The sequence below is a fragment of the Lemur catta genome, chromosome 8 (genome assembly GCF_020740605.2).
Source record: "Lemur catta isolate mLemCat1 chromosome 8, mLemCat1.pri, whole genome shotgun sequence".
Taxonomy (NCBI): Eukaryota; Metazoa; Chordata; class Mammalia; order Primates; family Lemuridae; genus Lemur; species Lemur catta.
In genome coordinates this window covers 57,150,874-57,166,307 of record NC_059135.1, presented here as the reverse complement: position 1 = coordinate 57,166,307, position 15,434 = coordinate 57,150,874, and the positions used below count along the sequence as shown (strand labels likewise).

General features: G+C 39.6%; 1 protein-coding gene across 2 annotated transcripts in view; it reads right to left on the bottom strand.

Moving 5' to 3' along the window:
• The window catches only part of STK39 (serine/threonine kinase 39), a 271,677-nt gene that overhangs the window by 165,870 nt on the left and 90,373 nt on the right, over positions 1-15,434 (bottom strand). For both annotated transcript variants that reach the window (XM_045559830.1, XM_045559831.1), the window contains exons 6-8: positions 10,020-10,129; positions 9,668-9,769; positions 7,394-7,527 (exon numbers count right to left, since the gene is read on the bottom strand). In XM_045559830.1, coding sequence (XP_045415786.1) covers positions 7,394-7,527; positions 9,668-9,769; positions 10,020-10,129 — 346 coding nt within the window. The remainder of the gene's footprint in view (positions 1-7,393; positions 7,528-9,667; positions 9,770-10,019; positions 10,130-15,434) is intronic.

Below are 15,434 nucleotides of genomic sequence, written 5' to 3'. Positions count from 1 at the left end.
AAATTTCTATATTTATTAAGAAACCGTATAAGCTGCAACATGACCTTGTCAAAGAAACTACAATCTACTGGGCTCTTTGATTCCCCAGGAGCAGCAGTTACTACAAGGCGTCCAAGCATCTCATGGTCCAAGCTCTGTCTGCCCACTGAAAAAACCTGTCTTAAGTATATACGGACCACTGCTTTTCAAATGAAGGTAAATGTGACCGTGATTAATAAAATGCAAATTCATTTAAAAGCATTATTAGATGGGTCTGATTATTTCCTCATGGTGTCATTTGTTTCTCTATATTTTCTGCAAACTTAAAGTTAGATCTGAAGGCTTGAATAGGTTTAATTAAGGATTTGAGGCAAGAATACTTCATAGATGGTGGCATGCACCTCTTAACTACAGCACCTCACAGGCAGGTACTATTGGGTCATTCCACTGTTAGTGATGCTAAATTTAACCACTTGGTCCCCAGGCCCCAAATCTCTCCATTGTAAAGGCCATGTTTTGCCCACTTCAATTAGCAAGTATTCTGTTGGGCAGTACTTTGGCATGGTATGAATATCCTGTTCCTGGAAACCTTTGAGTGTTAGCATCGTTGCCTTAATCATTTCATAGGAAGTAGCAGAACACTGATTTACTACTTCTATCATTCCTTCTGTGTTTATTAACTGACATTCTTCCAAACAAAATAGCTTCCTTCATCAATAGTTTCTTCCAAAAAAGCAGCTATGCAGAAAGTATCAAATAAATCTAGAGCGTAGGATGGTCTGCAAGACAACTGGTCTGATCTCTGCAAAAAGTCAAGTGTCACAGGAGAAACGGGGAGATGTGAAGGACTGGTTCTAGATTAAAACAGACTTAACAAAACATAAAACCAAATGTTAACACACAGCCCTTGACTGAATCCTGGGCTTGGGGAAGATGGGGCAGGAGCTACAAAAGACATTTGGAAATAATCAGAGATATGTGAATATGCTAGATATTAGACAATTTTAGGAAAGTATTGTTCATTTTCCTATATGTGGAAAAGTATTATGGTTAAGTAGGAACATGTCCATATTTGAAGGAAGTGCAAACTGAAGTATTAAGTCTATTACCTACTTTCAAACAGTTGAGCAAATAAAATGTAGGTAGATACAGCGATTATAGAAAATGTTAATAATTGTTGAATCTACGTGATGGTATAAAAGTAAACATTGAACTGGTTTTTTTTTTTTTTTTCACCTTTTCTGTATGTTTTAAATTTTTCAAAATAATAATCTGGGCAGGTAGGGAAGCATTACTGAATTATCACTAGGTGTTCTCTCAGGCAATGATTACCAAGGGCATAAATAGTATTTGTTATGTTGGGGGGGGGGGTGCAAGTTTAAGAGGAATCCTCATATTTGAAACCATTGGAGACCAGTGCTTTGGAATCAGGAAGCTCCACTATAATGTTCCCAGGGACCAAACCTAAGTGTAAGAAAGAATTAGGAAATGTCAGTAAAGTATATCCATGAACAAATTCTGTAAGTCTACAGGAGCCATAAACTGTATTTCTGTGCAAAGAAATTTTCTATTTAAACTGTTATGCTTTTTTCTCAGATTTCAAGAACACTGGTTACTCAAGGACCCTTCATCGCCATATTCCTTATAAGAAGCAGCTGCTAATTGCTAGTTGCTTTGCATAAATAAAGGTCTAAACAACAGGTGGGGCCATGAACTTGCACCTTGTTAAAACAGGCACTAGAACACTACAGGACAACTCTTCTACATGATTTAATTTTGGTTGTGATTTTACTGTATACTCTTCCAGATCATTGGTAATGTTTTTGGCCTCCAGGTACTCCAAATTCATCCTTTCATTCTCTCAGTAAATATTTATTGAGCATCTACTATTCATCAGGCATTACGCTGGTTGCCAGGCATACTACAGTGAATAGGACAGAGGGAAATAGTACCTTCAACAAGGCACAGTCTAGCAGCTAAGGGTCAGAGTGTGCTGTTTGACTATGAGGAAAGCAGAACATTCAAGCCCCTTTGGATGACTGGGAGAAAGAAGAGCTGCTCAGAGAACATGCAGCAGAATCATTACACAGTGGACTGAGAAACGGACCACGACGTCCTATTTAGTACCTCATAACATGAAACAAAATTTTTAAAAACCAAGAAGCATCCAAAATAACTTAGATGTGATTTTTAAAAAGTGAAAAGAATCCTAACGTGAAGCAAGAACTCAAGGCCACTGTCTTGTTTGAAACCCTCATCTAACTTTAGCTCTGGCTAATAATACAGAGCTAAAACAGCCTCCCAGCTAGTCTCTCTGCCACTTCCCTCTTCCTTGTTCCAACCCATCATCCACCCTCCACACTGCTTCCCAAGTTAGCTTTAAAAAAAAACAAAACAAAAACAAAAACAAAGCTGATCATCTCTTACCCATCCTAACGCATTTCAGGGGCCTAAGAGAGAAGCAAGTTTTCTAGATCCTGACTCCATCCTCGTCTCCCCACACCCCACGGTGGGTGACTCTATCCTTCAACTATGATGATATTCTCACTCGTCACTTGCTCCTTCATGACAAAGCACACACAGCTTTTCTTGCTTCAAAATTTTTCGTAACCAACTGGCACACCCTTGCTTGTCAGTCAAGAGCCAATTTAAATGTCATCATCTTCAAAGATACCTCTCCAGCTCCTACAAGTGGAATGCACTGCTCCCTACTCAGTGCTCATGCACCACGCTACCCACACGCCCATCAAGTAGTTATCGGTTCCAGTGTCTTCCCACCTCCATCCCACTAGGTTACACGCCCTTTCAACACAGGGACCACATAGGATTCCTTTTTACATCCCAATACCTAGCACAGAACAGAAAGTGCTACAGCTCAAGTCCATACTATCACTATAATCATGTAAGAGGGTGAAAGCGATGCTGCTAGACATCTGGACACAGTACTACAACTCCTGGAGCTAGATTTGGTTAGCACCAAATTCTAAGCACCTGTTCAATACAGTGGAGAACAGGAGAAAGACATAATGAAAACAAGACTCGCGCTAGCAAAAAAAGGAAAGGGGACAGTGGAGGTGTTAAGGTGGGGAGCCCAAGTGCTACCCTGTCTCCTCTGCACCAGCCTCTTCCTTCTGCACGTGAAGGGTCAAGTGTAGGACGATGCAGAGAGAAGGCTGGGAAATGCCAGACATACCTTGAGATACAAGGCTGGGAAAATACTTTCCCTTACCCAGCAAGGTCATTTCTGTGGTAACCAAACATGGAGAGGGGAAAGGCATGCTGCAGAGAAAACTCCTTTCTCCGCGCTCCACTCTACTTTTAGCTTCATCAGTAAATGCGAAAACGCAAGGATGTAAGAAATTAGAACTGGTTTAAAGAACCCACGTTCTTTTTTCTTTTTATATAGGCTTAAATGTTAACTCATTCCAAGTCTACAGAAAGAATTACAAAATAGCAGATCACTGGTTCCTTTTGTGCTTAAATCAGCTCAAGTGTTTACAGCATTGGGGTAAAATCCTCCAGTGCCATACTGTCTCCATGAGAGAGTATGAAAGAATGAAACTGGAAGACAGAGGAAAATGATGGAGGAAAGAAAGTGACAGAAGGTGTAAGAAAAGCTAAGATGCCTGCTGCCCATATGGTTTTAGGTTTTTTGCTGTCAGTTTTATTTATTTATTTGTTTGTGTTTTGTGCCATAGTGGGACCATCAATGCCACCTGCCTTTTAGCTGAGTACTGCAAGAGAAAGAATTCTGCAAGCACAGTCATGTCTCACATGACTGCTAACAATCATCCAGCAATCCAATGTAACATAAGTACAAACACTGTTTTACAAGAAATGCAAAAATGCTACCAGCAACCAAAATAATGGTCCAGGCTTTGAATTATGATTCAATTGTAAATCCTTAAAAACAATACAGTAGTCTTCAAGTACCAACATTCTCAGAAGAAGATCTCTTAGAGGACTCAGCTAATACATATGGATGAACCAAAGTCCACTGAGACTTAAAATAATTTCCAAAGGACTCAAGATGAATATGATATAGTTTAAATAGTTCTAACAATTTGCATTAATAAGTTCTAACAGCACTTTGACCTCAGGCAAAGCTGCTTTTCTCCCCCTAACCCACTCCTCAAAAGAAATACTCCAGGCGTATTCATTTCTTAACGGATTTATCTATGCAACATCCACCCCCTTGTTGCTCAAAGAAAGTGCTGGTTCTTTTTACAGTCACCATCCATACAAAGCACGTAATGTACAAGATTAACGCTCATTTTTTAAGAAACAGCAAGATGTTCTGCTATGCAAATATAAGCAATTCTTTATCTATGCCAATGCAGAACACAGACTCGGGTGAGGCAAAGGGCTCCAACACCCCAGCTCTATTTTATAAGAAAGTCCCAGGTGCTCTCAAGGAAGACAAAACACACGGCCTACTCTCAGCTAGCCTGTGAGTGCATGCGTAAGGGTGAATCTGCTCTGGTCACTATTCTCTTGCAATATTGTTTCATTTGTTGTTCAAAAGGCACTCAGCAATGCCAGGGCTTTGGCACCAGTCAACTGGGTAGGTGATCTATACTCAGGCTACAGAAATAATAAAAATTGGTAAAAAATTTTCCATTCACTCCTCAACATACTCAAATCTGGCTTCCGTTTCTGAAACTCTTTTCAATAGGTCCAAATTACCATTGAAAACTCCCAGTCGTCTCCAATTGTTCAAGAAATAGTACTGACCAGACACTGAATATAAAGATAGTGGCACAGGTTCTCCTTCTAAAAAACTTACAAACTCGTGAGAAATTTAGGTGTGCAAATCAATAAACGTACACAGTGTAATAAATGCTACAAAAGACAGATCTTCAATATACTGTAGTTATTGCATGAAAGTTGCAATAACTCCAGTTGGTCAGGAAAAAAGGCAAATAATGGATGGCAATCTCATTTCCGGGGCGCTTAGGGACTTCCCAGGCACGAGGCTATCGTGCATTGTCTCCTCCCATCCTCACAGTGATCCTGTGAAGCAGCTACCATTAGGCCCAACATACAGACAAGGAAACTATCCCATGCGGATGATGAAGAGACAGAGCTAGGAATCGCAGCCAGATGTGCCCAACTCTAAGAAGATGTGGCATATGAACCAAGCATCCAAAGACAGGTGGAAAGAGGACAGAGGAAGAGCAGGAACTTTTGAACAGCATAAGCAAAGGCAGAACAGATTGAAAATGCAGTTTCTTTCAGAATTGTGCAGCAATTAAATGTGTACTTATCAATTTAGTAATGAATACATGTTTCAAAAATATTCAGCAATAGTGTTTTTTTCTATTCTTACATTTCACAAATCATTTATTCCCCCTAAACTCCTCACATACAGCAACATCTGTGTCTTTTCATGAAAAGAAAGAACCACCTGGGAAGTTGGTGCACCACTAACAGTCTGTTATAAAGAACAACTGCACAATAGTGAGAACTATTAGGTTATACAGAACATACCTAAAAAGGGTCCTTACACTATTAATACTTTGTATATCAGTAATGTTATTAAGAGAGTACTCTGGGGGAAAGATTTTGTAAGAATTTGAAAATATGGCATATGGCTCTTTTATAAAGGATTTTTTTTTTTTTTGGTAGAGTATAGGGAACCTGACATTTGCGCCTATATAATAAATAAAACCTGGAAAGATTTTCAAGATTATTAGGAAGTAAAAATGGTTTGCTAAGTATAATGTATGCCAATCTAATTTATTTTGACCAAATTATAAACCTCCTAAAGAAATATATTGTTAGATCATTAAGTACACTACCAATTCTACCCTACAGAGCTACTATTTTCTTTAAAACCTGGAATTGTGTGACATTGCACATCACAACCACTAGGTGGGATCTAAACTACTATAGTTCAAGGATTAGAAAGACCATCAGTAATAAGCCAGCACTAACTAGAAAGGCAAGTACTTCTCTCACTGGGCTACAGAAGATCAAATTCTGCTTTCTTGGTGATGTCAAAAATTTACTTTTGGGGATGACACCAAACAAAAGGGGAAGATAAGCAAATATTGAGGAACAAAATTAGAATCTAAGAGCATTTTCACCCAAAAGGATAGTGAAGAAATAATCTCAGTAGAAGATCAAACGGGAGGGAACACAAGCCCTACAGATCAAATGTAAAGGCCAACTGAGATGTTCAAGCAGAAATAGTCTGTAGGTATAACGAAATAATCATCCCTTTTACAATAAATAATTCACGATGCTTGACAGCAAGCAGTCTTTAGCCCTGGCTCCATAAGAAAGGTGACGGATGAGGAAAAGATTCAAGGTAAATTCAGTAAATGTAAAGGAATGAAGAGAGCATCTATTAATACAAAGAATAGGTAAAATTACAGAAACTGTGTTTAATCTAGAGAAGGGTAGCCTACTCAAACAGTAAACTACCGTGTAAAGGTAAAAGGCTTAGCAAGTTTCTTAAAAGAATTTAAGAGAAAAATAAAGGAATCACTTGTAACAGCAGAGTCCTTCCCTGAAAAAGAAAGTTTCAGAAGAGAAGTAAATTATGACATTTTAAAACGTAAGTATCCAGTTGGACCCTTGGGTGGATTAGGGTAGCCAGTAACTTCTCAGAGGCCTCTCCAGGTCTACATTAGGATAATGCCACACACCGCCCAGTCCCTACAGAGGGCCCTTACCCAGGCAAGGCCCGTGTGGGGGTCACATCATCAACATTCTCCTTTAAGGGATAAAGAACAGTGGGCTCCATTATCACTACCCAGGATATTTCAAAGTCACAGAAAGTAAGGAAGAAAGGAACTCAGAAAACAGACTCACTACAGTTCAGGGCAATAACCCAAGAATAAATAGGAAATACTAAAGTTAATTTCAAGCCATTTGCTTCTGTTTACATGATTAATCTTTCTAAGGTAAAAATCTCCTTAATCTTCTTTACTGATAATCTTTTAAATAGCACAAACAACTTGTTCTGCAACTAAAAGGAAGCTCATGCAAAATTCAATAGCTCTGCCTGGTTTAGACTGGAGCTAGCAGGATATTCAAATCCTGAGAGGTCAGCTCAACCTACACAGTGCACAATATTAGCTCAGCTTCTGAATGCAGCACTGCCAATTTCTCTTGATTTCTGCTTCACTTCATTTCCTTTGATGACAGAGCCCGCACCTAACAAGCACAGTGAATCTTATTAACACCAAAAATGTTCCTCTGCCTCCCTCATCCTGCACTCACTTCCCTCCCTCTCAGACCCACACTGCCTTCCACTGGCAGGTAGGAAACCTGGGGGCCAGAGCAGGGTTTCCCTCCAGACTAGAAGTAGCTTTCCAGTGTCCTCACACAGCCTTTCCCCATCCACAGACAGAGCTTTGTCATGACTCCAACCAGGTCATTAACTCATCCACTGGGTTTGACATACCTTTTGGAAGGATCTTTCTGAAGACACAGTGAAAGTAATTTTCTAAAGGACTTGCCGTACTTTTTCATCATTTCTTTATCCTCTACTCCTGTTTCTAAAGTGGGTGGATCGTTTTGCAAAGTTAACATTAACACCTGCAACAGAAACAAACATGAAGACAGAAGCTCAGTATAGCAATTGCTACAATCAAGTTTTTAATTTTTCACACAAGCATCAAAGGCCATTTTTTATTAGATACAAACGTGCTTTCCCATGATTTTAACTTTCCAGAAATTGTGTATTGAAAGTATGCATTTCCCTTTGCAAATCTGCTCATGTACCCTTTAACCTTTTTGTTATTCTACTGAAAGAACTTAAAAATTTGCTCTATGTGTTAAGAATGATCTCCTAAAGGGACCCAGACAGAGTTTTCTGGGAACTGGTTCTCAGACTGCCTGGAGCAGCATGTAGCTCCAGCACTGGCTGGTTGGGAAGGCGGGTGTAGAAGGGAGAGAAAGAGAGCGCAAGTAGTGAATGTTCGTGTGTACACATCATTCATAAGTAAGGAACTGCCTGTACTCAAGGCTTCTGTAACACATTACCAGCCCTAAAAATAAAACCACAACATCCCAGGAGGTAACATGATTTCCTTTAAAAAAAAAAAAAAAGAGAGAGAGAAAACATACAGAAAATTGTTAAAAGGCTTGGCAAAATTGAGACAGCAAGACACTGAAAGACAGCCACGATATAACTGAGTTGCTAAAAACCCATAATCAGATCAAAAGGACATGCTGCTTTTGGAGGGGGACAAAATAAAATAAAACACAACTTTCAATCAAAAAGGTAAAAATTCCACTCTTTCACACTAACGTCAAAATTATTTGCTTTGAAAAAGAAAGGAGAATGTGCAGGAAACTACTGACCTATAAAATGATCTATAAAATGAACAAATTTCATTAATGTATAAATCAGCCTTAATTTATGCAAATGATATACATGTCAAGATTCTTTTCAAACACTTTCAGAAGTGTGAATAGATAAAGGATGAAAGTGACAGTTTATTGTTTGTGGAGGATAATAGCCAACAGGAGAATGGGGGGAATTATGAACTTCAAAGAAAAGCCCTAGAGGATTTGAGGCTGGGGCTAGCAAGGCGACTTTGGATTCAGGTGGGAAACACTAAGAAGTGGGGAAAGAAAGAAAACAAGAAATAAGAAAAACTGCATGGAAGGAAAAGTTCTGAGTTACTTCTGTGCTTTTTCTCCAAAAGGTCATTTCAATTGTTTACACTTCAACTTTAAATTTTCTGCTAGCAAAATCAGGTATGTACACACACACACACACACACACACGCATGCACATGTGCATGGCATATGCACACATATATATGTAAAATCTTAACTCTTAAAAATATGCATATAAATATGTGGAGAAGAACGTGGAATAAACCACACTAAAATCTTAATAGAGATCGCCTGTAATTGGTGCAATTATGGATGATTATTTTTCTTCTTCAGTTTTACTTGTACTTCCAAATTTTGTACAACAAGAATGTATTACTTTTTTTAGTAAGTAAAACTAACTTTTTTATCCTCAGGTTTTTTTAATTCTCCTAAACTTTTCTAATAGCCATAAATAACCATGAGACGACCAAAGGCCACATTCTCTGTAAAATAGCTTTAAAATTTCCACTGAACTATTTCAGCCTCAAAACAAAATCCAGTTGGGTAAATTAGCCCTGATACCACTATCTCAGAACCAAGAGAAATAATGAAGTAGGCCAGTTAAAAAATTAACAAAAACTTGAAAATAGTACCCAAAGCATGTGTGACTTCCTGGAAAACACTGTGGCTCACCACACACTACACCAGGAGAGCAGGGGTGACAATGTAGACCTTTTTTTTAAAAAAAGCCTGAAAATCTGGGAAATGCATTTGCAAAGTTGACATCACTATAATCTATGTTTTTAGATTTTCTTTGGGAACTTGGGGTTGTTCTGCTATCAAAAGAGTAATGAACAGCATTTTCCATGGTGACCAACCTCCATCAACCCACGTGATCACATTCTTTCCTCAACTCTGTACTAAGAATGTAAAGCAAGCTTCAAAGCTGGGAACTGTACTACGGTCGTCCTATTCTGCCCACTAAGAAGATCAGACAGCATTCAACTTGGCTACATCCTTCCATTAATTCTCCTCAGGTCTAAAAGAAAAATGATGATGTGCAAGAGAATGAGAGAACAGATTCCATCCAACTGCATTTCAAATCCAATATATTATTTCCAATTATAATTACTTTCATAGGAGGATATTTGTGATAAGGCGCTGCTCCTGTGGCTAATTCAATAGCAGTTATTCCAAAACTCCACATGTCAGCCTTGAAGTCATAGCCTCTCACCTAAGAAAGAAACCAGAAAAAAACACAATCATACAGCAGGCATGTTACACATCACAAAGTCCGTATTATGTCAGAAATCCACAGCTTTTCATGCACAACTTTCGCATTAGTTTGCTAAGAGCTAGCAATCAGGTGTTAAATCTTAGTGACATGATGCATGCTACTAAAATGATCTGAATGAAATGTTAGTACATAAACAATATGTACTACTGTACTATGTCTACCAAAATATCACTTTTTTTTTTTTTACCTGTTCCATGACTTCAGGGGCCATCCAACATGGGGTGCCAACGAATGTTTTTCTCACTTTATTTCGGGTAACATCACCTCCTGTTGCTAAGAATGCACTTACCCCAAAATCTGAAAGGGAAAAAAAGTCACCCTTATTTTATGTAAGACATTATTGCTTATCAATTCTGACTTTTTGAAAGTATTTCTTCCCGGTGAGATTTCCAGGGTGAAGAATTGCTCCAAACATGTGCCTCGTGTTCTCTCAGGTATACACCAGGGCAGACCTGCCAGCTGCCATCCCCTACACCTTAGAGCTTTGGTCCCCAAGCCCCAGGCCACCGATCAGTACTAGTCTGTGGCCTGTTAGGAACCGGGCTGCACAGGAGGAGGTGAGCGGTGGGCCAGCCAGCGAAGCTTCATCTGTATTTACAGCTGCTCCTCATCACTTGCATCACCACATAAGCTTGACATTCTGGCAGATCAGCCGCTGCATTAGATTCTCATAGGAGCACAAACCCTACTGTAAACTGTGCATGTGAGGGATCTAGGTTGGGAGCTCCTTATGAGAATCTAATGCCCGATGATCTGAGGTAGAGCTGGTCAGTGATGCTAGTGCTGGGGAGCAGCTGCAAATGCAGATTATCATTAGCAGAGAGGTTTGACTGCACAAAAAATGTAATGTGCTTGAAGCATCCCAAAATCATTTGGCCCCTGCCCTGGTCCATGGAAAAATTGTCTTCCATGAAACCAATCCCTGGTGCCCAAAAGGTTGGGGGCCGCTGCCTTAGAGCACACCATCATGGGTAATGGGCCAGTAAGCCTGCCAGCCCAAAAGCTCACCATACCAAATTATATTTTCTACTAAAAAGGTATCAAAAAGTCATAACTAATCATAAAGAATTATACGATCAATCAAAATATTAACACATTTCCAAAGCCCTAAATATAAAAGGTCTGGGCTTTTAGCTAAGATTCATTTTGGAAAGTCATTTATAAGCATACCACTGGAGGCAGTAAAACTCTATGTGGTGTGGTTCCTTTTTATGCTTTTCTTTTATGACTATTTTCTAGCTTCTTTTATTCTAAGTCATCAATTTTTCGGAAGTTAATTTTTTTTAATAGAGGAGGAATAACATCCATCTTCCACATTCCCATGTCCTTGCTTACACAGAGCTAGCACCTTAGCCAAAATCGTAATGGTAAATCCATAAACCCAGGTACATAAAGGCAATATGTCTAGATTTGTCTATGTACAGTGATCAAACACAAAGGAAAAGTGTAGTCAGCAAAGATTGTTTGTTTTTTTTTCAATGTTTACTTTCTGGACAATTTTCATAAATGCAGATGGAATGGTCTGTAGAATTAAGTAATATTTTTCTTGACACCCATTATATACTGTAAGTTCTTTTTGTGAGATGAATTAATGAGGCATTTCAGATAAGGTTGAGTGACAGCAACTACCAAAGAACCTCAAGTACAAACCAAGGTCAACATGCATTAGTATTTGCTTTAGGCCTATAACATTAAGTTATAGAATTGTGTGACTTAACAACATTGTAACTAGTTCCCTGAGTGGAAATATAGTGGCTCTTTCATTTTATTTACAATTTAAATTTACTCACACTCCCAGTGGGATTTCAACTACAATGAATGAAAATTGATAAATGGAGTCTTTGTTCTAACGGCTACTCTCATGTTTATACTGAACAAATATGTATTTTGAAAAATTGCTATTTAATTTAATTTGCATACATGTGTCAAACTCTAAAATTCTTTGAATTCATAAACTGTGGTCAGAAAACTGAAGTCTTGTGAAAAGAAACCTCTGGAACCAGTCTATCAGTTTCCCGTGAGCGAGAGAAGATGCAACTCATTCTCTTACAAAAGACTTAGGTGAACCGAATTATTTGTAAGCATCTACTATAGCTGGCTAGAGGAAAAGAATTGATAAGTCTTTCAAAATTATTAATTTTAAACTAATTTATATTTCTGAAAAGAAGTTCAACAATGAATACATTTTTTATTAAAATAATTTTATAATAAGATAATATTAAATAAATATATATCATCTGTAAATAATTAAACATATGGGTAAAAGCAGCTTTAAGGAAAAATACATGGTTTTACAGGCAGTTGAAGCCACCTGCACCCTAAAGTCTGTTCCTAAAAGATGTAATCTAGATAAAAATCCATAGTTAACATTGGATATTTTTCCAATTCCTTAAAAATAATACTTGCTTACATTAGACATTCTAAAAAGCTAGAAAAACAGCTTAGAAAGATGCATGGTAGCAACTCATTATTGACAATACTCCTTCAATATATCTTTCATGATTCACATATTTATTCATAGCCTCCACTTTGAACACTCACTTTAAAGTCATAACCAGATGGTTAAATGTCTTTAAATCTCAGAACAAAAATTTCAGGAGCAGAAAACACCAATCCTAACATCTACTCACTCTTATGACTATAGAATGAATACACAGTTTGCTCCTATGTATGGCTAATGTGTATGCAGAAAGATTTGCTTGCATGTACTGAGAAACAGAACATTTTGCCCAAAGTACATAGTGTGCTTATACAAACAGGAAAATTCATATAGTCTATTGAAACAGCTTATGTATGACAGTGAGAAAAAGGTGGCAGCACAGAACCATGAAAAGCTGTCCTTGTTTCCTAAGGGGTTCATTTATACAGCCAAAGGGAATGGAGCCAGACACACTTGGGTCCAAAACCATGAACATTTCTCTGGCAACATGGAATCAAAGGCACATAAGGAGCCAGTCCATCTTCCTACCTCCGGAATAACTGGGGGATATGGGTAAAAGCTGCTTTAAGGAAAACAACCAGAAAGAATACTGTCATCCTAGTAAACTAAAAAGCTCTAACATCTTTTGAATCTACCCGCCTCTTTCCTTCCCCACAGCCGCTGCCTTAGTGTGAGCCACCATTACGTCTTGCCAAGATTCCTGCAGCAGCCTCCAAAGTCCCCACCACCCTTCTTTCCCCAGATCCAGGCTCCAGCAACCAGTCCTTTCTATGCCACAGACCTGAGCCCTCCTTGAAAGTCTTTCAAGCTCCCTGTCCCCTCGGGATAAAGTCCAAATCAGCATGACTTGAGATCCTGTCCCTTTTCCTCTCCCGCCCCATCTATCATGACTCCCAGATTCAGAAGGGGAGCTCCAGCCCCGCTAAACTATTCCCTTTTTGATCCCTGATTCCGTCACCTCCTTAGCCATGCCAGTGTTGCCTTGGCACATGATGCTTTGTTGTCAGGTATGATGCCCCTCCTGTATGAACAGGACCATCAGCAGAGGGCATTCTGCGTGTCCTTATTAATGACAGAAGCATCTCTGGTTGTCCCGGCTCTTGGTGAGTGTCTTATGTGCATCTGTCACCTTCACCTGATTTGTCATATATGATTTAAGTCTATTTGGTCATTGTCTTATTTTGACATGTGAATGCTACTAAGCCTTCTGGAGGATCTGCAGAATTTTGAGGTATGGTTACCTGATTTGGACAGTGGTAGCTCTACCAGGAAACATCACAATGCTAACAGGCAAGAGCTGAGTATTACAGGGGATAGGCCTAACACTAGACGACTCCCCAAATGTATGACTCCAGCAAGGGACTCAAACTTTCTGGGCCTCTGTTTCCTTAGCAGGCTTTTTATTTAAGCCTATTCTTATATTACTTGCATATTTATTAGACTCTCCTATTTCTTTTTAACATGTACAAATATTCCTTACAACAACTGTTAGGTAGATCAATAAGCTACTGTATTCCGCCATTTAAGAAATGAGGAAAGTGGCATGAGGGGATAAGCATTAACAATATACAGTGGAAGACAGAAAACAGGAGAAAGTTGGTTTTTCGACCTTCAGAATATTTCCAACAAAGTAGGATAAGACATGAAAGAAAGGACAAAAGAATATGTAAAATCAAATGCTATATTGTGTGTGTGGAAGCAGCGGAGCTATGACTGTCATGAAAAGCTGTATCCAAAGTGGGCCTTGGACCCAGCCTTGAAGATGAGGTGAAGCGTTGGACACCAAGCCTCACAGGAAATGAATTCCAGACGAAGAATCAGCCTGAGCAAAGCACAAGCACTGAGCCAAGGAGGAAAACTGACAGCTGTGAGGGTCAGAGACCCGCACAGCTACAGGGGCCAGGCAGGAATCTACAGAGGGGAGGAGGGTCCTGAAAGCCAGCAGTGCCATCTCAGTGACAAGGGCACCTGACACTCGGTCTCTGTGCTGGGAGACCTCAGGGAGTGCGGGGCCCCGTGTGGAGCCTGGAGAATATTCTCAGCACCCTCCCACCAAGGTCAAAAGCAGGCTTCTGCTGCTCAGCAAGAGGAGGCAGTTGCCATGGAGGCATGTGGACCTGGAGTTGCTGGGTCTCCCAATGTTCCCAGAGAAGCCAAACATCAGGATCTTTATGTGAAAGCTCCCTTTCGTGTTATTGCTGGCAACAAATTCATTAAAAAAATAAAAAAATGGAAAAGCAATTCCTCCTGCCTAATTTAATCTGCAAAACCAGTCTGCCGACTACATGTTATGATGTCTAAAATTTACCTAAAATACTTCAACATACGCCACGTGATATTATGTCTGTTATAGCAGGACCCAGGGGATCAGCTGGTACTCGACGCAGGAATGGCCTGAGCTGGGGGGTTCTGACAGCACTGGATTCAGGGTGCCGGAGGCAGCTGCTTGAAGCATTTCTATTATCTGTACCTAAACATGGCTAAGTATAACCAAGGTGAATGTCCAAAATGGGCTATTATTAGGGAAAACAGTGACCTGCTGAGGCGCATGATGCATGTTAGAAATGGGCTTTCCTTGGTGAAAATAAAGGTTTTTAGCACATAGGGAGAGGCTAAGATAGTTTAGGTATACTCCCCACCTTGGCATGAATAGAATAAAAGAATCTGGTCAGGCCCAACTGCAGCCTATGTCCCTAACCAAGTCTACGTCTGATTGGATTCCTAATAGCAAGTATAACGGTAAAAGAAAATTGCATGTAGAGTCTTGGCATGTCTGACTCTAATGAATTTTTCACTCACCTGGAAGGGAAGAGAGCAGGGATTTCCTTGAGCTTACAGAACAAACTGTCAGAACTACTGAGGGGCTTGCTAATGAATGGCAGCATTTGGTCTGAAGCTTGACTTCTTAAAACCTTAGAGGGAGGCCATGGGCCAGAAGCCAATCTTCTCCTACCTCGAACTGCCACAGCAGCTACTATCACCTTTGAAAAGGAACCTGAGTTGTGCACAGATTGGCTTAGGTCAATTCAACCTCTGATTAGAGACTAATGCAATCAATGTTTGAGAGCTCAGCACTCCTAAAATGTCCTTATAATGGTTTAAAAGATCTATTGATTCCTAAGTGGCTGGCTGGGGGTCTGAGGCAGCGGAGCCCCCATAGCT